The sequence below is a fragment of the Triticum aestivum genome, chromosome 3A (genome assembly GCF_018294505.1).
Source record: "Triticum aestivum cultivar Chinese Spring chromosome 3A, IWGSC CS RefSeq v2.1, whole genome shotgun sequence".
NCBI lineage: Eukaryota > Viridiplantae > Streptophyta > Magnoliopsida > Poales > Poaceae > Triticum > Triticum aestivum.
In genome coordinates this window covers 39,149,376-39,172,425 of record NC_057800.1, presented here as the reverse complement: position 1 = coordinate 39,172,425, position 23,050 = coordinate 39,149,376, and the positions used below count along the sequence as shown (strand labels likewise).

General features: G+C 43.3%; 3 protein-coding genes, 1 long non-coding RNA gene and 2 other non-coding genes across 6 annotated transcripts; 4 read left to right on the top strand and 2 right to left on the bottom strand.

Moving 5' to 3' along the window:
- Positions 1–2,794: 2,794 nt before the first annotated feature.
- Positions 2,795–2,867, bottom strand: TRNAE-CUC (transfer RNA glutamic acid (anticodon CUC)). Its single transcript has one exon. It is a non-coding gene; the product is annotated as a tRNA-Glu (tRNA).
- An 847-nt stretch (positions 2,868–3,714) lies between these two features.
- LOC123057775 (RNA exonuclease 4) lies at positions 3,715–5,443 on the top strand. The gene is made up of 2 exons (XM_044480670.1): positions 3,715–3,947; positions 4,228–5,443. Exons 1-2 carry the CDS (start codon positions 3,922–3,924, stop codon positions 5,273–5,275), a joined length of 1,074 nt encoding a protein of 357 aa, XP_044336605.1. The 5' UTR covers positions 3,715–3,921; the 3' UTR covers positions 5,276–5,443.
- A 1,011-nt stretch (positions 5,444–6,454) lies between these two features.
- TRNAE-CUC (transfer RNA glutamic acid (anticodon CUC)) lies at positions 6,455–6,527 on the top strand. Its single transcript has one exon. It is a non-coding gene; the product is annotated as a tRNA-Glu (tRNA).
- Positions 6,528–11,332: 4,805 nt separating this feature from the next.
- On the top strand, positions 11,333–16,777 carry LOC123060081 (mediator of RNA polymerase II transcription subunit 9). Its single transcript, XM_044482643.1, has 5 exons — positions 11,333–11,662; positions 14,486–14,548; positions 14,870–14,950; positions 16,236–16,294; positions 16,376–16,777. Exons 1-5 carry the CDS (start codon positions 11,480–11,482, stop codon positions 16,437–16,439), a joined length of 450 nt encoding a protein of 149 aa, XP_044338578.1. The 5' UTR covers positions 11,333–11,479; the 3' UTR covers positions 16,440–16,777.
- Positions 16,778–17,789: 1,012 nt separating this feature from the next.
- LOC123060083 (uncharacterized) lies at positions 17,790–21,664 on the bottom strand. The gene is made up of 3 exons (XR_006427724.1): positions 21,285–21,664; positions 20,608–20,662; positions 17,790–18,202 (listed from the first exon to the last, which is right to left on the bottom strand). It is a non-coding gene; the product is annotated as an uncharacterized lncRNA (long non-coding RNA).
- Positions 18,622–20,785, top strand: LOC123060080 (G-type lectin S-receptor-like serine/threonine-protein kinase SD2-5). Its single transcript, XM_044482641.1, has 2 exons — positions 18,622–18,913; positions 18,994–20,785. Exon 2 carries the CDS (start codon positions 19,001–19,003, stop codon positions 20,528–20,530), a length of 1,530 nt encoding a protein of 509 aa, XP_044338576.1. The 5' UTR covers positions 18,622–18,913; positions 18,994–19,000; the 3' UTR covers positions 20,531–20,785.
- Positions 21,665–23,050: the final 1,386 nt, after the last annotated feature.

Genomic DNA, 23,050 nt, shown 5'->3' with positions numbered 1-23,050 from the left:
TAATATGGGCCCTTTACTTGCCGAAGCACTTTTTGGATCTGTCAATTATGCTATGGCCGGTGTCCTACTCATTATGATTTGGTCGAATTGGGAGAAGCCGTAGGTATTATCGCGGGTCAATCAATTAGGGAGCCAGGGGCTCAACTAACATTAAGAACTTTTCATAGTAGCGGAGTATTCACAGGGGGGTACTTCCGACCTTGTACGACCCCCTTTGAATGGAAAAATCAAATTCAATGAGAATTTGGTTCATACGTGAAATGATGCAAGAAGAGACTGCAACCCCGAGTTTGTGACGCATTTGTCACCCAGATGTCGTGGCACGGGCTGATCTTTGCTGGAGGGGAGCCTGATTGACTTGTGTAGCCGTTGTTGTGGGAGAACAGAATTTGTGGCAATCATGAGCACGATGACCAGAGTGGAAGCAGTTGTTGCACTTAATGGGAACGCGACAGTCCACAGCCTGGTGCCCTTTGGCAAGGCAGCGAAAGCAGCGACCTCCGAGCCAAGCAGGAGGTCTTCAACGATGTTTGAATGTTGAAGGTGAAAATGTCGGGCGTCGCAGACTACACCGTGACTGCACTCTTTCCCAACCTACATCATCATCTCCATAGGAGCTCACCAGCACCTCATCGCCGAGCGCAGAACGAGGACCCCCTAGATGCGATAGTGGCCGAGGGGAGTCGGCAGGAGTCAGGGACGGCCCGACGTCAGCGGCCTTCAGTGATGACGAAGTGGCATTGACAGGAGGCGGGGACGGCATTGCGTCGGCAGGTGGTTTGGTGTTTTCCCTAATTAGAAATAACTAATCAATAATAGTGGTTCTTTCTTTTTGATCTGAACTGAGAAAGCACAGTTGGTTCTTAATCTTAAGATGACCCAAATTTTCTATGATTTGTGCTCATGCTGCTCTATGTTTCGTTTTAAAGCTTCTTGCTGCCTTTTGGGTTGCATTACTGCTCTATGTTTCATTTTAACACTTTATGTTTTTCTTTTCCTTCTTCTGGTCAGTTTCCACCTTTGCTCTTCCTTTGTCTGTTTTTATGCTTCCCGGCCGCTACTAATTTGCAGACCTATGTGTTGCTGCCTACAGTTGTGCGTGCTTTATCTTGGCTGGTCGAAGATGTGTCTGTTGGCCTATTGTTTCTCCATTCATGGATTTATAGGTATAAAGTATTGCTTTATTGTTGGGGAAGCCTTAGATGGAGGGTATCTACAGTTTCAAAGCTACATCACATTGTAGTAGGAAAAATTGTTATACATATTGTTCAAAGCTTCATTTTGGCTCATTAGATAGTTTATAGCTTTTTCACCAAAGGTAGGTTTTTACATATGGGATTCTTCTTGTGGAAGTTGTATACGACCATTAGTCCCTGACAAAACAATGATTAGGGAACCTTGGTCATTTTTCTGAAACATGCCCATTTGCTATATGGTTCTGAAGTTTACAGATCATGTATTTGTATTATCGTATCTCTTCCCAAACCTTTGAGCATTTTTTTTAACAATATCTTTATTTTCTGTTGTAGCTTTCTCCTGAATCTACTATTATGAACCCATCAGTGACCCACAATGAAATCGGATTGAGGATTATGTTGTCTAAAACTTCTTCGGGTCTCCAAAATTGTAGTCTCTCTTACCCATCAACTCTTAAAAGGTGTTCACCTCGAGCATACAACCTTGCTGAAGCTACTTACATTGAGTTTATGCCGTTGTATCAAAACTTCAAAATTTGGATAAAATCTTCGGTGCCATCCTTTGTCGTCTGCATGTAAATCATCGTACATATTTATATGACATATTAGACTCATTGAAAATTTGATCAAGCTTACGTCAGTAGAAAGTTAATAAGAAATTAACTGTTCCATTCATTTTTGTATCTTACACATGTGTGGTGCCCCACGTTCATGGCTCATACCTGATCTACATGAACTGAGAAGCGTTCTTTTCTTCCTCAATGTGCTGATATGCTCTTCATTGATATATCATACCCTTTTCTTTATTATTCACATACTTTTTGCTAACAAAATATCCTAAACAATCTGGAAAATAGATAGCTTGGATGATGCGCATGTTATTAACTTCATACATTATTTTGAGGAAGAGTTCAATTGATGTATCAATTAACTTAGCCTAATAGCCCTATTCAGGCTCTTTATGTTCTGTGATGAAATAACATATCAATAAACTTAGCCTGATAGCCCTATTCAGATTTCTTACACAAGTTTGTGTTTGGTAAGCTTAATTATATTCAAATACATGACTTGCAATCAAGGATCTATGTGATGATTTACTGAGCAATTAAGCACCGTATTTGGCACGCTGGACCAACGGGAAGGACCAGGCAATGTGTGCCAAGGCGCACTCCCTATCTTGTAGGGATGGGAGATGGGAGTGGGTGATTGCGCTGGTGTCTCTCCACCCAGATGTCACGTGCAGCTATAAGTTGCCATTTTCTTCTGCTTTAATTTGATTGTTTAATTTCGAATTTGATATCATATTTTTGTTGGTGCAGCGCAATATTGTTATTTCATTCATAGTTGAATGGCCGTTGGAAAAAAATAAAATTAGCATCGTGATGTTTGTTTTAATTTCGGCCGTGTATTTAGCATTTTTTTTGAAGCAAGTGTATATGACAAATGAAATGTTCATTTGCTTTTCATCTTTAGTGGCCAAACATACAGCAAATTAAAAACGTAAAATTCCGTAATTTCGGCCGTGTATTTGACAAATAAAATGTCCATTTGCTTTTCATCTTTTGTGGCCAAACATGCAGCAAATTAAAAACGAAAAATTCCGTCGCCGGGACTTGAACCCGGGTCTCTCGGGTGAGAGCCGAGTATCCTAACCACCTAGACTACGACGGAATGACGTTAAACAAAAAACAATTCGCATACTAATCAGAGCGTTCATTGTACTGCCAAGCATAACATAAAGCTCAGTTTCCAGTTGTTGTGCTGGACTGTAAAATTGTGGTTTGATTATGGGATCAATAATAATTTCACATGCCAATCAGAGCGTTCGAAGATGTGCTATTTTCTCCATCGTGCACCTGTATGTATAGGCGAATGTTTTTTTTTTTTTGGTCTTGTGATATGCCAAACTTAGCTTTGGAGAGATCCATCCAGTATGCCGTTTGTAGCACAAACCTTTGGGAATCCATTCAACATGGATTTTCAGTCACAGAGGCAGCAAAACAGATGCCCAGAACCAGGACCAGGAGAACGAGATGAGGACATCTCCCAACCCAAACCTCATCTAGAGATGGTATGTTCCCAGGATATCCACGCAGATCCCATCACCCGGCGCTCTACGCGGCTCTCCGCCACCGCGAAAAGACGGAGCCAATATAAGACGACGTTGATCGTCGTCCGCCCGACGCCGCAGTGGCTACCTGCCGGCGGGCGTGTGTGCACCTCGGTCGACCTCCGGCCGGAATCCCAACCCAATCTTTCCGTCCGCGGCATCGATCTGCCGGGATTGGGTGGGCTGTTCTTGCCTTTTCAAACCGGATATTGTGACCAGAGTATCTATTCTCATCATCTCTTTTTCTTTCTGCAAAAGCAACCGGTGGGTGTATGTTGAGGATATTCTGGCGTGTATGTTCTTTCTTCTACTATCTCTGAGCATAGTAGCTAGCTAGCTAGTATCCTGAACCATGAATATGCTAGCTGCTACCACCTTTGCATCCTGATATGGTGTATGATGCATTGATGCTGCAAAAAAGAAAGTTGATAGCATGTTTTTTGTCGGTCATGTATACGGTAGCCGTTGGCGACGCTGTCAGGAATCGAATGCCATCCGTTTTGTTTTGCAGCTACATAAATAGCCCTCCGTTTCTTACAGCCCCCGCCAACCAACCAAGCACAACGATTACCGCGCCTCTGCACTTGCATAGGTGACTCATATATACTGACGACAATGGACAACTCTTCAGATGCTCACAGGTGCATGCCCACTGCTCCGATAATCTTCTCCTCTGCCATGCTTGGCCATTTTTAATGCATGTTTTCATCTTTAATTTGTCAGATTATTCCACCAAATTTCAGCACATTTTGTGCGTTTCTATGAAATGGCAAGTTGAAAATTTGTGTGTCCGTAAGATTACATTGCTATGTTTTTCTCTTGTACGTACGTACGTGATTACATGTGCCACATTGCACGATCACACGCACTACTATACGTTTTCTTCTTGCTGACAATCGAGGAATTCTTGGGCAAATGCAGCCGTCACAGGTGCGCGGCGTGCTACCGTCAGTTCAACCGGATGGAGCACCTGGTGGAGCACATGCGGACGTCGCACCACTCCCTCCACGAGCCCCGCTGCGGCGTCTGCGGCAAGCACTGCCGCTCCCTCGACGCCCTCCGCGACCACCTCGGCTTCGGCGCCTCCCTGCCCTCCAAGCCCGCCTGCGCCGCCGCCTTCCAAGCCCACGGCTGCCCGCTCTGCCTCGCCGTCTTCCCCGCCTCCGCCGCCGTACGTGCCCACCGCCCGACCTGCAAGCTCTCCGGGGCGCCCCATCCTTCGTCGGTGCAGAGCCTCACCCGAAGCATGTCGAGGGTGGGCGCGCGAGGCGGCCGCGGCGCGGTGGCACTCGGGTGCAAGATGGTGGGCGGCGGGAGCGACGGCACGCTGGACGTGTGTGCGCGCGTCTGCGTCGTCGACGAGCACGAGACCATCCTCTACGAGAGCTTCGTGAAGCCGCTCATCCCGGTGACGCACTACCGGTACGAGACCACGGGCATCCGGCCCGAGCACCTCCGCGACGCGCCCACGGTGAAGCAGGCGATGAGGCGGGTGCAGGACATCCTCCTCAACGGCGAGGAGTCCTACTCCTACTCCTCCCGCGGCGCCGCCCGGCTCCTCGTCGGCCACGGGCTGGAGCACGACCTCGACGCGCTCGGCATGGACTACCCGGCGCACCTGAAGCGGGACACGGCGACATACCCGCCGCTGATGAAGACCAGCGCCAGGCTCATGAGCAACTCGCTCCGGTATCTCACGCGGAGCTGCCTGGGCTATGACATACAGACCGGCGGCCATCATCACCCCTACGACGACTGCGTGGCCGCCATGCGCCTGTACAAGAGGATGCGCGCCATCAGCCACCTGCACCTGCACGGCCGGCCCAAGGACGGCGATGATGAGTCCACGGCCAAGGCGTTCCCGGCGTGGAGGCAGCGAGAGCTGGAGCGCATGTCGCCGGAGGAGCTCCTGGCGATGTCCCAGCCCGACTACCGATGTTGGTGCCTCGACGACGACCGGCGATGCTGACGGCAGCCTGCTCCCTACGGAATTCGAATCTTGGCTGGCGCTTTTACTTGGTGGTGACGATGAAAAGATAAGAGAAAATAAAAGGATGGATAGTTGCCGTACCTTACAATTGACGTGCTGGTCGAATAAATCACAATTTTGTTTTGTTGGAAAGTAAGTTGCCTGAATTTCAAATTTGGGTCATTCGATTTTGTTTGGGAGGCACAACCGGGCACCTAGGGTGCCGGGTGAGCAAAGCGAGGCCCGGGGACGCCGACAAGGCTTCGGCTAGGAATAATCCGTAGCTGGCGGAGACGAGTTAGAAGGTTAACGGGTGTAGATACGGGGACTGTCGGCATCAGAACTGGAGGTCGGCCGGGCTTGACAATTGATGAATAGATCAAAAGTTTTTTTCAAAATGAAAGATAAAAATTGTGACACTTGAACTTTTAAAAATCAGTGTGCAATATATTACCCTAAGAGCCCGTCATACTTGACGGGTGCAGAACTTCTTTTAGCTTCGACATGTCTCCCTCTGGCACCGCCAACGGAGAAGGGACCGGCTACACGTAAGTCGCCTGAAAAACTATTTTTGGGCAAGTTAATTTTCTGGGTCATTAGATTAAGATCCAACTGCCATCCTTATTTCTTCTTCCTCTAGCTTTTTTCTTCCTTCAACCATTTCTTCTGCAAAATCGACTTACCTAAATGACAATTTCTGTCAATTTACATATAGCTATTGTGATGGAGAATGTGCTCCGATCGAGTATGGCGGCGATGATCAAGTTTCTTCCGCGAATGAAAACTCCTTCCGAGAGATCTGCATTGCGGAATACACTGACATCTGTCTTATGATGGTGCCCGTCAGTTTGGTTTTAGCATGGTGAACAAGGTGCTCCGGGTACGGCAGTAGGGCATTAGCAATGTAGCACCGGCTCATCATCCACCTTCTTGTAAGACCCTTGGTCTGAACTCTGAAGGAAGGAGCTGATGTAATATTGTAACCTGACCTGGAATAGACAACAGAACATCGACATGTGCGTATGCCAAATGGACTAACACACATAGAGAGATCACTGAAATTACTATTGGTCCCATAATTGAAGCACAATTTGACAGTCCAGCACAACAACTAGTAACTGAGCTTTAGGTGTGCTTAAACTTTGATTGTCATATGAATTGTTGTATTTCCACCATCAATCCGTCGTAGTCTAGGTGGTTAGGATACTCGGCTCTCACCCGAGAGACCCGGGTTCAAGTCCCGGCGACGGAATTTTTTCTTTTTAAGCACTGCTGTTCCACGGGATTTTCTTTGAGGCATTGCTACACCGGTAAGGCCTAAATCCTTTTGAGGTGTAAATACTCTTTACTGTACTCCCTTCATCGAATTATATATGCCCTAATATAGTTTTTAATATTGCCTTTGACCAATAATAACATTAATAATACATGAGATGCATGTTATAAAAATTAAATCATTAAAAATTCCTTTCACGTACGAATTTGATGATATGCTTCGTGTAACATGCATGTCAAATATTATTGCTCTAATATGTGGTTAAATTCAATCTAAAAAAATGTATCATGCCTTATATATTTGAATGAGGGAAGTACCATCAAAGGCAAACACGGAAACTGATCTCTGCATTTTCATCCTTCTAGACGAACAATAAGGAAACCCGTAAAACCCACCAATATACAGTATTTTAGGCTTTAAGCTTGTGCTGTTCCACGGGATTTTCTTTGAGGCATTGCTACACCGGTAAGGCCTAAATCCTTTTAAGGTGTAAACATTCTTTACTGTACTCCCTTCATCGAATTATATATGTCCTAATATAGTTTTTAATATTGCCTTTGACCAATAATAACATTAATAATACATGAGATGCATGTTATAAAAATTAAATCATTAAAAACTCCTTTCACGTACGAATTTGGTGATATGCTTCGTGTAACATGCATATCAAATATTATTGCTCTAATATGTGGTTAAATTCAATCTAAAAAAATGTATCATGCCTTATATATTTGAATGAGGGAAGTACCATCAAAGACAAACACGGAAACTGATCTCTGCATTTTCATCCTTCTAGACGAACAATGAGGAAACCCGTAAAACCCACCAATATACAGTACACTGGTGCAAACATTATTATCCATTTGTATTTTGTAGCACCAAGACAATACGAAAGTGTTTCATCTAAATGAACAAATGAAGAACCGACCGGCGAAAACGTCACGCTTTTATTGACCGGCGAAAACCATGGGGTTCCAGTCCCCATAAAAAGATGGTGTAAATTAGCAAACTCATGGCGTTCCAGGTACAGCTCGTGGTCTCTGTAATGACACACCAAATAAACCTTACAATGATGCTCTAAATTGGACATGGTGGCAAGCTCCATCTTGGCCGCACGCCCGAACCAAATACACTTGCTATTTGCCGACCTTGTCCATTTGATCACTTGATCACCACTCTGAATTCTGTTCCTAGCAAGTTGCCAAAGAATTTTTATATTTTGGAAGGAATCTTCATCTTCCAGATATCCATCACCTCACCTTGTGCATCCATCTTGAAAATTTCTCTATACAGGGATCATGTGGAGAATTTGCCTGAAGGTTCCAATTTCTAATAAATCTAGTCGTCCCCGTTGGTTAACCTCACCTGGCTAGCTCGTCCCGGAGAAGGTCCCAATCTGCTAATTCCAATGGCCCAAATGCCCTTTGGTTAACCTCACCCATCTAGCTCACCCCAGAGGAGGTCCTAGTCCGCCTCTTCCAAGGGCCCAAACGATTGCTAGAACGACTGAGTCCATCTGTCGTCCGCCCTGACCTCCATGACTCTTGCAATTGGATTGTGCCTAATCACAAAGAATCGTGGGAATCTGTATCTAAGGGCCCCCTCCCATATCCAGTGACCGAGCCAAAAGTTGGCAATCGTCCCATCTTTTACTTTGAATTTGATATGGGGCAAGCATCCCCTATCCCGAAGCTAATTTTTTGGATCATTGTTCTCTAGGTATACATCATCGAATTACATAGCAAGTGAAGAGGATTCCGATTATTTTCCGATTGTTTCAGGTTGTCTTTTCTATACATATAAAATTTGTTATGTGTTCTATTTATATGTGCAATGAAAAAAAGTCCCATGGCAACGTGCTTCGTGTTCAGCCAGGGGCGGGGGGGGGGGGGGGGGGGGGGGGCTATGGATCGGCCCAATGACAGTGGTGGCTAGCCTAATGCGCCTTAAGCGGGCAAGTGCCCGTTTCTTCATCTTTGGCAAAACCGGCGCACACCCGCTCCGTCCTAGGATTGGCCCATTTTGGTTTGCCAATTCTTCAAACGTCAAAAAATAGGCTTACGCAGAATTAGACACCTGGACCTCACGTTCCAATCCTAACCGCGATAACCACTGGGTCAACTCACAGCTCGTGCCTACCTACTCCTTTTCCTCTTTGTTTGTGCATCAACTTGCAACCCTAAAAAGATCAATTTCGGTTTTCCTTTTCTTTGGCCAGTTTTCTTCGCTTTTACTCTTTTTTTCTTTCTTTTTTGGCCAGTTTTTATTCATGAACTTTTCCTTCAAAATCTGCACTCTTTTTTCAAATTCGTGATTTTTTCCAAAACTGATGAACGTTTTTCAATATCCACGAACTTGTTCAAATTCACGATTAAGAAAAAACGATGACCTTTTTCAAATTTGTGATTCTTTTCGAAATCTATGAACTTCTTTCCAAATCCGATGAACTTTTTTGAATTTGCGAACACGTTTTTGAATTTATGATTTTTTTTGAACTTTTCATGAACTTTTTTTAGAATTGAATAGTCAACAACCTGGTCAGTAGTGCATGGTCGCGGTCAAGAGTTAACTAGCAACCTGGGATCGGGCGATGGATTTTTCTTCAATTGATGAACTTTTTTTTCAAATCAATGATATTTTTTCCAAAATGGATGATTTTTTCAAATTCATGTTTTTTCTCAAAATCGATGATTTAAAAAAATGAAGAAGTTTTTCCAAAACCGATGAACTTTTTTCAAATTTGCGACCTCATTTTCGAATGTATGATTTTTTTTGAACTATTTTGTAAAAGTCAACCGTCAACAACCTGTTCCGTAGTGCATGGTCGCGGTCAAGAGTCAACTAGCGACCTGGGATCGAGGGACGAGCGACCCGAGCGAGCGAGGAGGAGCGACCCAATCAACCTTCTGCGTGGGCGCCTATTTTTGTGGATCGGCCATTAGCTCAAGCCCAAGATCGCACGCACAGTACCACACAAGGCTCTCCCACGATCACGAAACACATCCGATTTCGACCGGCGATGGCCACGACCTACCACCCGCGCCGCCGCTACGGCGGCGAGCCGGCGGCCGGCGGCCTAAACCTCGTACAGGGAAGCGAACGACTGCGGCCGTGATGGAGGGCGCCTCCGGTCTCCGGACGCAATCTCCAATGCGCCGCATGATGGCTCACTGCACGCACGTCGCATCAACAACGTAAGGCAATCACATATTGATAATTTGATATCACTAGTTGGTACATAGTGTATTGTTTGTTGGATTGATTGATACATGCTATTAGCAAATACCAGAGGAATGAACCCCTGTAAAGAAAGCTGGAGTAGACCGGAGGAAACCTGTTATGATCAATCTTAAATTTTGTACTCCCTCCGTTCCGAATTACTTGTCTTGGATTTGTCTAGATACGGATGCATCTAGACTCATTTTAGTGCTAGATACATCCGTATCTAGATAAATCTAAGACAAGTAATTCGGAACGGAGGGAGTAATTTTTAAGAATGATAATGCACCACTGGAAAAGGTATTAGAAGGCAGGGTATCCTCTACTGGACATAATACTACCCTGACCTTAATTTAATTGATCTGTAAACTGCTGTACATCTCTTGTCACCTTGTCTTTCCATTAGTGCCCAGATTTGCTCTTCTCTTCTTACTGTAACAGACGGGTTAAATTTGTCCAACAAAATTGTGAAAAGGGGTGCAGCCGAAAGAAGAAAAAAATTTCACTCTCGCCGTTGTCTTCGTCTCCCTATGTTTAAATCTTGGCTCCGTCCCCGGAGCTACCATTTGCAAAAAAGGTGTTGATGCTTGCGCCCATCCTGGTGTTACGTGTCTTGGACAAATGGAGTGCTAGCGTATCAGTTAAGCCTTTTGCAATCTAGTAGCGTCGTGCAACGAAACATCTGACAGATGAAAGTGAAACCACCCTTGTTTCCAAGTCATGCGCCGGCGAGGCTGGTGGTTCCCCTTCTCTCCGCCCCCACTACAGCGGCGTGAGGATGAGGGAACCCCAGTTATCTGATTCTGTCATGTAGATAGGTGTTGGGGTTGGTGTGCCGGTGGCGCCGCCGTGATGGTGGGGACGGCGTCGTGTGAAATAAGTGCTCCTGCTTGCTCCCCATCCTGGTGTGGTTGTTGACGACGCCGGTGAGCTGGCGGCTTGGTGACCTCGCAGATCTGTCGATCTGTGGAGGATAGGTGTTCCTGCTCTCCCTTGGGATGGATCAATGTCGAGGTGGTAGCGACATCGACCTTGAAGGGGATTTTGTGCTCTGGCTTCGTCGCTACGAGTCCTGGCACCGATATGGAGCCACAAGCCACAGAGGTTGGTCTCTTCTAGAGGGTGCCAGATCTTCCTCCCTCTTGGTCGCTAGTGTAGGAGGCATTGTCTCTTCTTCGATGGTACTTCGTCCTGCTTCATCTCTGGTGTGCTGGTCTTGTAGGACCGTGGTTGACGACTTTCTGTCCGCAAAGGTCTTGTCTGCCACGCCTGCTCTGGGGGAGCGGCGGCAGCGGTGCGGCGGCGCCGCTTCAGCCCGCGCCGGGATGCTGGTCGGTCGGTGCTCCAAGGACCCGATATTAATCTTCGTTTTTTATGGGGTCTCTTTTGCAAATAAAACGTACTCCCTCCTTCCTTAAATAGACTTTTTAGAAATTTTAATATAAACTATGTAGGGAGTAAAATTAAATCTACACTCTAAAACATGTCTATATACATATGTATGTAGTCTATATTGCTTATATTTAGAAACGGAAGGAGTAAAAAACAAAAATACAGAGAGTAGAGTAGGTGGGCACCAGAAGGGGGTGGGAAGTGAAGGCCGTAGCACAGTAGTAGAAATTCCCCATTCTTCCTGTCAAATCCCTAGAACCCAAATCCTCGATCCAAATCACCACAGATCCGTCCAGCAGGAGGTGGGGAGGGAGAAGATGGACCATCACCACCCGCCGCCGCTCCCGCAGCAGCACGGCGACCACTACCGGCCGCTGGTGCTCTCTCCGCAGCCCGACCATGCCCACGCCCTTCAGTACCAGCAGCCGCAGCAGCAGCAAGCGACGCCGCCGCCGCAGCATCACCACCCCTCGCTCGCGTCCCATTTCCACCTCCTCCACGTAAGTTGCGACCCGTTTGTCCAGAAAGCCAGCATGTTCTTCGGTTACGAATCTGGTATCGAGTTGACTGGGATTCGTTGTTTGTTGGCCATTTCTTAATGTATTACTATTTACTAGTATTAGGTTTTCAGTTTCAGGTTTAGTTTGAAGATTGTATTATTACTCTGCACACGTGTACTGTGTCAAACATACTAGAGATGATCTGAGGATTATTCGTGAATAGTAGCAATATAGGATAGCCCTGGTACATTTTGTTCTTGTTCCTTTTAAAACAAATCTGTACGCCAGTTGACTTCTGTATCATTAATCGATACATTGCATGAGTTTACAGTTTCCTTAAATCACTGTTCCAAATATCGATCAGTTAACTGCCGATATGGTCAGTTAACTGCTATTCGGACCCCTCCCGATACGAGAACGTGCTATTCGTGCCATTAACTGGTAGGTCCAGTTAATTTGTCTGACAAGCCAATTTATCAGCTCTCAGGCCAAATTATCGGCTGAGCCAGTTAACCACTAGGCATTTTTTGGCCCAAAACTGGCCTGTTCCCTCCCTACTTTTCAATGTTCAGGTTTATGCCCTTCCAGATCGGCTGCAACATCATCAGAACATCAAGGCAACAATTTTCCTTATTGCTATGTAGCCTAGGATTGCATATTTAGACATTTAGTACATTGATGTTGCTATATAGCCTAGGATATATAGATATGGCCCTAGTTAACCTCCTGATAAATGGGTTGCCGACAAATTCAGTTAAATGGCCGATTCGCCGATTAATCCCTACTCAGCACCCGACCGATATGGTACCAGTTGCCGATATCCTGAACATTGAAGCCTTAAATATACCTCTTGTATGGAAAGCCAACCGACATGAGTCGAAAACATATTTAAGTACTATGGGTACAGATTTTGTTGGCACGTTTAACTTGGAAAATATTTAGCTGTATGATGTGATTGCAAAATGCCACTGCAAACAGAAACAATCCTCTGTACTAAGTACCCACTGCAAATGTTTGTGGAAAATGGTGAAATTAATCAGTTAACCACTTTTGGTTTTCAGTTTCATGTTAGTTTGGAACGTTGTATCATTACTGTGCAGATGTGCTTTGTGCCAAACATACCAGAGACAATCAGACAGTTATTCTTGAATTGTAGTAACAGGATAGCTCTGGTACAGGCTGTCGATCGTTCTGACATAATCGTTTTGGTATATCATTCTTAACGGTTATACCGAATGTTGTTTTCTTTCCTTCTATATAAAAGTCGTTGTGTACACCATTGACTTTTATATCATCAATGGACTCATGACACCAACTTACATTGTCATCACATATATCTCTTGTATGGAAATCCAACCGACATGGAATTGAAGACATAGTATTATATTAAGTACTATGGGCACAAATTTTCTTGGCACATTTAGCTTGATAATATTTAGCTGTATGTAATTGCAAACAGAAACAATCCTCTGTACTAAGTACCCACTGCAGATGTTTCCTTGTCTGCACACCATCTGGACCTGCTGCAACCCCTGCCAAACTGTGATCCTGGTTGCATGATCTGATTGTGGGTCGCCTGAGATCTCATTTTCCAGACACTCACTCTGGGAAATGGCGAAACTAAATCATCTATTGACAAAAGAAACCAACCTACAGACAAGGAGGAGGTGGCTGGGGGATGCTTACTACTTGGATATGCTGTAACTGCTGCAGTACGGTCGTCTCTGCTGCTGCTGCATGGTTTATGTGTCTTTTTTTTTTAGGAGCAACGGACAGTGGGAAAAGCCTCCCACTGACTTTTTTGAATGGTTTATGTGTCACCATTCCAGGAATCACTTATGAAGCGTCTAGCTTGGAACAAATTAGAATATCGTTCATTTCTGTTTAAATAGAAGGTCTTGACGCTGTCAATGTCATATCAAGGTAGATTTGTGATTGCCCAACCATAGGTGCTGGCATTGTGAGAGTAGAGGGACTATGTTGAAGGATATAACAGTGGGGCTGTAACAATGGAATATAAAAAAATGTTTAGGTTAACCAGGGGAACACAATTTTGAAGCTAGGCCTATTAAATGAGAATATCATGGTGTCATTATAGAACTTTGTTAAGCTGGTGATAACATTTTGCGACTATCACATTTTGTAGTTGCATCAAGAAATGAGGCTTGTATTCTTTGCAATATCGTTTCACAACCAAGGTTTTTCTAATCGTTTCCTTTTTTTTACCGGGGGCCACCGCTAAAACCTATTCCCCCCAAATACCAGAAATCTTGGTGTTTAGCTGCCCGAAAAATTCTAAGGAAATTTGAATTGTTATTTTTTAGTAATGGAATAAATACATTTATACCCTATATACAACTGAAACGAAGCGGTGGTGAGATGGTCGGCACGGAACCGGCTTAAGCCGACCTCTTGAGTTCGAGTCCTTGGAGCTGCTTTTCACTTTTACCTTGTTTTGCCTCGATTGGGCCTTCACTGCAGTATAGTAAAAAAAACTTGGCAAAAAGTCATAGGCGTGGGAATTCGACCCCGTGACCACCACGGACACCCGCGGCTTGCACGATACTGCATACCACTCCAACACCCGCCTGTTTACGTCAATATTGTCATCCTTTGTAATACCGGTTCCATTTTTTACGTTCAAATTTAAATTTATCCGAATTTTTCTCGGTGGGGGTTACCGGAAAACCGACCAAGAGAAAAAGTCTTGTTCAAAACTAGCGCATCTGAGCAATAAAGCTGACCATCATTTTCCTATCTTTGTTAAAGTACTAAGCAGTATGGGTGATGGTTCTCTTATTTGTTTTTTTCTTGCTATATCAGTTGGTGACAAGATTAGGTGATGCGATTGCAACAGGCGCAAGGGATCAAGCTTTTGATGCATTGGTAAGAATTTCATATAATCTCTTCTTATCTTTTCTTGAAGAAATAATGATGGGATAATTGTAGTATGGTACATGACTGCTTCTGGTCTAAGAAAAGTTACACATTGAGTTCATTTATTAATATGAAAAATAATACAATAAAATTAAACTATTTAACTCCAGCGATTCTAGGAGGTTTTGGTGTCATACTTATCTGTGCCAAGCTAATAAACTATATTATCTTTTTATTGAATTGTGCTTTTGTAGAATTTTGAAGCCTGATATATGATTACTCAAAGCATGGTAGTCTAGTAACCTGAGTTGTTTTTATTTGTGTATGCAGGTTGAAGAATTGACCAGTCAATTTGCCAGGAGCCAGCAGTTATTGAACTCCATTTCAGGAACACTAAGCTCGAAATCTGTTGTAAGTTTCTACACATGACTTCATATCTAGTAGCTTTTCTGATAATGATAACAATAATTTAGTGTGACGATAGAAATAGAATGTTGTCTCAAGTTTCAACTAGGTGGCATGTTACTTTTGTCTAATCTAGCCAGGCTTAACTGCAGGGGTCACATGCTAGACAAGTTAGTTTGGTTGCAAATATAATATGCGATATATGAATATTGCGGGCCCATTTGCAGAATTACCAAAAATGCGCCAAAAGTTCTGAAAGTGTTAAGCCTGGTAGCTTGAAAGTTGAAACACTAGCAGATCGGTGGAGCAGCTTAGTCATACCCTGGTCTTTTCTTTCTCTCCTATAAGGACCAGGAACCTGATATTTTAAGCCAAATACTGTATTTGTTATAGAAATGAAGCTATTTCAAGTTTGGAACTCCCTCATATTCAAAATAGATGCCCTTTTAGAGTTGGGCGCAGGATTTAAGAGTGTGTGAAATATTGATATTGGCCATCTTTTTCTCATCCCAAGGGCACTAAATTACCTCTTTTTCCTACACAAAGCAAAGCATGCAAATGCAATGACAGGGGGAGTTAATTAGCTATTTTTTTGATGATATTGACGAAGGGCAAAGTAGGAACACAGCTAATTATAAAGGGTAAAAGAACAAAAAAAATTGAAGAGGCTGAAAGGACATCCATTTTGAAATGGAGTGAGTATTATTTTAGTTGCATTAATGTAATCTAGACATCTAGTCACAGTTACAAGAGTAACTTGCACACCAGGCGATCTGCTATTTTTGTTTTCTTCGAAATATAATCTACCAATATTAAATAAATTGTTAATGTTTGGTAGATATGCAATGACTACAGAGGTAATATCCATATTTATGATAATCGACTCTCAATTGACAATGTACACCTAATTTGAAAAATGTTCCCAAAAGGTTAATAGGTTGCCATTATAAATATGGGGATTTCTACATAACTTCTTGCCTGGTTATGGATTTAGCCACAACTCTATTTATGACATGTTGGCTGGTTTATTTTTGTATCAGCTAATAACTTGGGAGAAATATTCAGTTCTCATTATTCTGACCATTGTTATCTTACTAATGGTGTGTGTAAATCTAGGTGCTTTTGGGGTGTGAAAGATGACATTTCTTATGGGTCTACACCAGTGAATCCTGTCCAGTCACTAGAGTACTGACCAGCCAGTCACTTAAAGTACTGACCAGCTAACGCCACTGATTAGTTCCAACCCTAAGCCCCGATTCTCATGGAAATTGTTTTCTTTTGTTACAAACAGACAGTCGAAGGACAAATGCAAAGTTTGGAAGAAACCCGACAGCTGCTTGATCAAAGAAAGTAAGTGCTCCATTTATCAGCGCCACCAAACAGTTTTGTGATTCAGTAGAGTTCTATCCTAACCATTGCCATGTTTACCAGGGATTTGATCGCGAAATACAAAAGCTCGGTGGAAGACCTCCTTAAGGGGGATCCAACAAGATAAAAAGGCTCTGACAGTCGGACCCTCAGAACATTAATTATTATGGAGCTCGTTGCCACCACCGCCTGAAATAAATCCCTGATCGACGCGTCTTAATCTTGGAGTAGTCTGTGGAGTAAGGGACATGGAATTTTTAAGTGGTGGTTACAAAGCTACACTTGTGTGTCGGGTGCGTGTATTTTGAGTTTTATTAAGTCATGGTTGAGTTCCATAATTGCATTTCCGCATAAAATGGACCAAGCATTTATGCATGAATGCCATGGATTCTTCGGCCTGGGCATCGAAATTGTGGGACAATCCTGATCGGTTGGATATTATGCACTGAACTTGTTTGATGTTTATCAGCATAGCAATGATGTGAGAATCCAAGGGCAATCCTGATCAGTTAGATGATAATTTTTATGAAGACAAGTTTGATGCCTACCCGCATAATGGTGTGCTGGAAATATGTTGACAAGCCATCGACAATCATAAGGGGCAACTCTAGAAGATTCCCCAAAACAGCCGTATCTCTGTAAGTCCTAATTTTTTTAAGGATGCTCCATATTTTTGCCCCGAGCCTCCATATTTCGTTCGCCTTTTATGTTCAGCTAGACAAAATTTTAGTGTATGTAATTGGTCCACATACACTTTTTAAGCAACTTAAAACTATTTTCACAAAACAAAACAAATATGTTCAATGATTATGAAAAAAAAAGTTAATCCATGTCACATAAAATGTTTATGCGTGTGAAACAAACTGTTTAACAATTTCTAAAAACTTGTTTGGCTGGGCAAAGTTGGTCTGTGCAGAAAACAATAAAAAAAATGTTCCACCATACATGAGATCTGTTCATGTACTATTTACGAACAAATGTCCGAGTAACTTGTCATAAATTTCCCGTACTCTTTAAACAAAGATGAAAAAAAAGAAACTTCTACCGTCAATTTTTCTTCTTCTTTTGAACTTAAAAATTGTTGCAATTACTCGTTTTTTTTTCTTTTGAAATTTTCTTTTTTCCTTACCCTATAGATATCATGAACATAATAAGCTACACCTTGGGTCTTAAACAATAAATAAGCATCGCATTCCAAGCTCAAAAATAAATAAAATGAAAACAAAATTCTCCTTTCCTGATTAGCTTGAAGATGCCCATTTCCTGTAGAAATTTTCAATCAAATGGGGATATAAAACTAGAATTTTCTTGAAGCGACAGTAGTTCAAATTATTTGAAGTATTTTTGTTTCAGGTGTCACTGAGTTTGAATTTAGTTTTTCTTTACTCTCAATATCAGTTGTTACTTGTTACTGAGTTCTAGAAAAACCCAGGAAGAAGAAGCAGCACGGCGAACCAGAGAGAAAAATAGCCGCGAATGGTCTGCCAAATGGTGATGTACAACATGCTTTCTTTTGGTGCCTTGATGAGCTCTATTCCTCCCAACCTTTCACTTTCAAAAAGCTTGGCTTACATGACAACTTGTAATCGAGATACTAGATGGGTTGAAAAAGAAATGACTACATCCCAACCACAAAAAGTACTGCACGAGACATTCTGCCCCCCTCGCAGTTGCCGCCATTGTTGACCTCCAATCCTCGAGCTGCTTCGCCGCAGCTGCCGCTGCCGCTGACCAGCTCAGCTCGCTGCCCCCCATGATTCGTCCCATAGTGCTCTCGACTCCAGATTAACCTTCACGTTGCTGCCCAATGCCCCTCCAGGGTTCAGTGTTGCAGGTGATCTGGCTGCCGCAGCATGAGCACATACATCAGCTTAGACCAGGAATGAACACCTGGAGCAAAAAAATATCATCAAGTAATACAGGTTTTCTTTCACAAAAAAGAAGAAAACAAAATGTTGACGATATGTTTGCACTGTCTTAAGCAAAAAGTATGTACTGCCAACAGTTTGCATGTATGGTAACTTGGTAAGGATGTTCAACAAGAGGTTGAAAGGAGCTAAGAAGTAAACAGCTAGCACAAGCAGCAATCAAGTCGTGGGCCTGTCAAACTGTCTTCATCGGAGGACAGCTAACAGTGAGTTAGGCCATACGCTGCTGACCATGGACCGTTGAACATTTTCAACACGCAGATATTAGAAAAGTATACACTGATCTAGACCTCCATTCCATTCCTCCTTTATCATCTCATCCAAGAGGGGTCATATTACCAGACGACACAGTTGGCAGTTATGGGTACCTCCCCCCTGAGTCTCCACCACCCACCTCCCCTCCTCCTCCTGCTCCGCCTCCTCCTCCTGCCATTCGTCACCACCCAAACCATACTGAACATCACCAACCGATGCTCCTACACCGTATGGCCGGCCGCTTTGCCCATGGGCGGCGGCATGCGGCTGGACTCAGGGAAGACATGGACCCTCCAGGTGCCTTCTGACACCCGTGGAGGAAGTGTGTGGGCGCGCACAGGCTGCTCGTTTGACGGCAAAGGCAGCGGGTCGTGCCAGACAGGCGACTGCGAAGGCTTGCTCGCCTGCGAGTTAGATGGTCAGCCACCCTACACGTCTGCTGAATTCTCGCTAAACCAGTATAACAACAACAGTTTCTTCGGCATCTCCCTCTACCAGGGCTTCAATGTACCCATGGAGTTCCTGCCAATGCCGGTCAAGGGACAAGGAGCCAGGGTGCACAAAGGGGCCACAATGTGGGGCGAACATCACGTCACGGTGTCCGAGCGAGCTCAAGGCGCCGGGAGGCTGCAACAGCGCATGTAACGCGCTTCAAAACCAGTCCAGTTTGTACTGCTGCTATGGAAGACATTGTGAATCCAACGAATATTCGGCCTTTTTTGTGCGGATGTGCCCGGAAGCATTAAGCTTCTCCAGCGACGCTCCTTCACAAACTGCATTCAGTTGTCCATGGGATACCAACTACCAGGTCATCTTCTGCCCACCGATCAATCCAACGTCTTTACCTCCAAGTCATCCTAACAAATCTGGTTTTAGGCCAGTAAGCACAGAACCATCATCTAGGAAAGTAATCACTGTTGTTTTGATTGCAATTACTGGTCCCATAGTTTTCGTTCTCGCATTGATCTTTTTCGCTGTATATCGAAAAAGAACACGGCGGCACCATGAGATGGAGGAAGAGGAGGCAGAGTTCAGTCAGCTACAAGGAACACCAACGAGGTTTACGTTTCAACAGTTAGAAGCAGCAACAGAGCAATTCAAGGACAAGCTTGGGGAAGGAGGATTTGGGTCTGTTTTCAAGGGGCAGCTAGGCGAGGAAAGGATTGCGGTAAAACGTTTGGATCGAGCTGGTCAGGGGAAGAGAGAATTTTTGGCGGAGGTTCAGACAATCGGAAGCATTCATCATATCAGTCTGGTGAGGCTGTTTGGCTTCTGTGCAGAGAAATCCCATAGGCTCTTGGTTTATGAGTATATGCCAAAAGGATCCTTGGACAGGTGGATCTATGGTCGACATGAAAATAGTGCTCCTCCGTTAGAATGGAGGGTGCGGTGCAAGATTTTCGCTGACATAGCTAAGGGTCTGTCTTATCTTCACGAGGATTGCATGAAGAGAATTGCCCATTTGGATGTCAAACCACAAAACATCCTCTTAGATGACGACTTCAATGCTAAACTTTCTGATTTTGGTCTATGCAAGCTCATTGATAGGGATATGAGTCAAGTGGTTACAAGAATGAGAGGCACACCTGGTTATCTAGCCCCTGAATGGTTGACATCACAAATCACGGAGAAGGCCGATGTCTATAGCTTTGGCGTTGTGGTGATGGAAATCGTGAGCGGAAGAAAGAACCTCGACACTTCCCTGTCTGAAGAGAACATCCATCTTATTACCCTATTGGAAGAAAAGGTGAAGAAAAATCACTTGGAAGATTTGATTGACAAGAGCAGCAACGACATGCAAGCGCACGAGCGAGATGCGATTCAGATGATGAAGCTCGCGATGTGGTGTTTGCAGATTGACTGCAAAGGAAGGCCTAAAATGTCCGAGGTGGTCAAAGTCTTGGAAGGTACCATGGATGCAGAGAGCAACATAGATCATAACTTTGTCGCAACAAATGAACCAAATTTCGGTATTGCTGGAAATGTGAACTCTTCAGCTCCACCTGTAGCCTCAGATGTATCAGCTCCAAGGTGAAATGCGACAATCCCAGCAAGACAGACAGTACGATTATGAGCAGATGATGTTCTGAAAGTAAAAGACCTGTCTGCTACCTGTATCTTTTCCAAGCAGTACAATCTGAAGCTGCTTATCTTGAGTTAATTTTACCTGCAAAATGTTTTAATATTAAAAACCTTCTTGTTCTACAGCAAAGAACTTATTTTATTCTACAGTTTGTTCAGTTTCTCGCTGTAATGCAGACCTGTTTCCAATTATTCTAGTTGAAATTAATAGCATGTTCCAAAATGCTCCTAGCTCCAATAAATGAAGATAAATTGACAGAATGAATTGAATTACATCGTAGGAGTAGGAATAACTAACACAGAACAATTAGAAAGTTAGAAACCACAAGTGGTTTTATGTTCTCCCAATTTCCAGTGTAGTCACGAGCCCTGCTTTAAGCTGTTTGGGTGCAAACGGGTGTTTGAGAAAAAACTACCAGCGAGTCTTCATTACAAGGTAATGCTGTGCTTAGGAAGTGTACCATATACTCCCTCCGTTCCAAAATAGATGAACCAACTTTGTATTAACTTTAGTACAAAGTTGGGTCATCTATTTTGGAACGGAGGGAGTATGTCATATAAGATTCAATTCAGTTAGCCTGTAAGGCGCAGGGCATCGCACGTTGCAACAGCTCGCAACTTGGCGAGTCTGTACACGAGAAGCCAGCCATAAACTACCCTGCTCATGGAGTGAAAGATCCACCGTGCCTAGCACGTATCGCGCTTACCGTGCCAATGGTGCGCCCCCTCTGGATTATTCCTCTGAGCTCAGTAGACTCAGGCTCTTCGCCTCGCCTCCGAGCGCTCAGAATCCTTGCACGAGTAGTTGATTAGTAGGAGGATCCACAAATCTGTAGTTGATTGGAGTACCTGCGAATCAAACCTATCGATGCGGTGGCCGCTGCCGGCAGTGAGCTACCGGAGACGGCAGGGGGGAGGGGGTGCCACAGGAGCGCAGGGACGACCGGAATCCATCAGAAGTGGGAATATGGTCCACCGGAGCGGCAGCATCCGCCGGGCAGTGCGGCGGGGGCGGCGGAGGAAGGGGACGGGCCCGGCCGATTTTCTCTCTGGCCGGTCTGGGCCACGAACACGTTGGGCCGCGTTGTCTGGCCCTATCAAGTCCAGGTGGGCTTTCGCTTGACCTGATATCATGATCCAGCTTGTTTGCCTCAAAATAAAATAAAAATGCTTGTTTGCTCCACATCCTCGTACTAGATAGCCGTTGACTTGTTCTTGTCCATAAGTCTGATCTGGTATCATGTTATGTTAAGATTTGTCTTCAGTCAGACGTTGTAAAGTTTTGACTAAGTTTATAAGAAAAGTCATCAACATTCATAATACCAAATCAATATTGTTAGATGTATCACGTAATTAATCAACATTCATAATCTCTTTTCTAGACCATCTAGCAAATTTTACTTTTATGGACCATGTCAAATTTTTTATTTTGGATCATGTTTTTTTTAAATTGAACCATAGAAAAGTTATTGTTTGAATCATGGCAAAGTTATTTTTTGGACCATGGAAAATTTTATAATTTATACCATATACCAAATTTATTTCTTGAACCATGACAGCTTTATTTTTTGAACCATATCAAATTTACACTTTTGGACCATGGAAAATTTATTGTTCAAACCATGGCAAAATTTATTGTTTAAACACATGGAAAATTTATATTTTAGACCATGATAATTTTTGGGACCATGGAAAATTTATTGTTTAAACCATGGCAAAATTTATTGTTTAAAACATGGAATTGTATTTTAGACTATGATTAATTTTGGGACCATGGCAAAAAAATTAAACAATGCCAAACTTATTGTTTGGACCGTGGCGAAATTTTTTTGTACACATTAAGGCAACTTTTAATTCATACAACATCACAAATTCTGTTTTCAATATTATTTTTCAAAACATGGAATTTGTTGAACAAAGCATGGTAAATTCTTTTTGGTATATCATAGAAAATTACTAGACATCCCATGGAAAATTTATTTTCATTATAATTTTTCACCAGTTTTCTTTTCAATATTTCTTTTACCATCATCTTATACTTAATATTAACTTAGGCACAAAAATAATTGTTAAGTATTTTCTTCTATATGTCAAGTTCTGTCTTTTTTTTAGTTTAATAACTGCTCTGACTTGATGTATTATATTTTTTGGACAAGCATGGCATTTTTGTGTGCCTTACATTACACATGATTTATTTATTTTAAAAAATATGTGGTACTTTTATTCTTTAGAGCATGACAAATTTTTTTTTGCCGGGTAGCTATACATATTTGGTAAATAAACATATTTTTGTTTATTTTTTGCCATGTGACCTTTTACATGACAAAATTAGTTTGCCATGCATGGAAAAATTTACTTGCTTGTATCATTGCATTTTGTTTGTTTTTCTTCTTTGTTCCTGTCATTTTTTTTGTGTGTAATCAGGCTGCAAGGCCTAGTAAAGCGGCCTGTCTGGGCTTGTTCGCTCCGGGGT

Coding starts and splice junctions, on each gene's coding strand:
- LOC123057775 (XM_044480670.1), top strand. CDS start 3,922: ATGGACAACTCTTCAGATGCTCACAG. Junction 3,948..4,227: donor AACTCTTCAGATGCTCACAG/GTGCATGCCCAC, acceptor GGGCAAATGCAG/CCGTCACAGGTGCGCGGCGT.
- LOC123060081 (XM_044482643.1), top strand. CDS start 11,480: ATGGACCATCACCACCCGCCGCCGCTCCCGCAGCAGCACGGCGACCAC. Junction 14,951..16,235: donor CACTAAGCTCGAAATCTGTT/GTAAGTTTCTAC, acceptor TGTTACAAACAG/ACAGTCGAAGGACAAATGCA. Junction 16,295..16,375: donor CAGCTGCTTGATCAAAGAAA/GTAAGTGCTCCA, acceptor CATGTTTACCAG/GGATTTGATCGCGAAATACA.
- LOC123060080 (XM_044482641.1), top strand. CDS start 19,001: ATGTACCCATGGAGTTCCTGCCAATGCCGGTCAAGGGACAAGGAGCCA.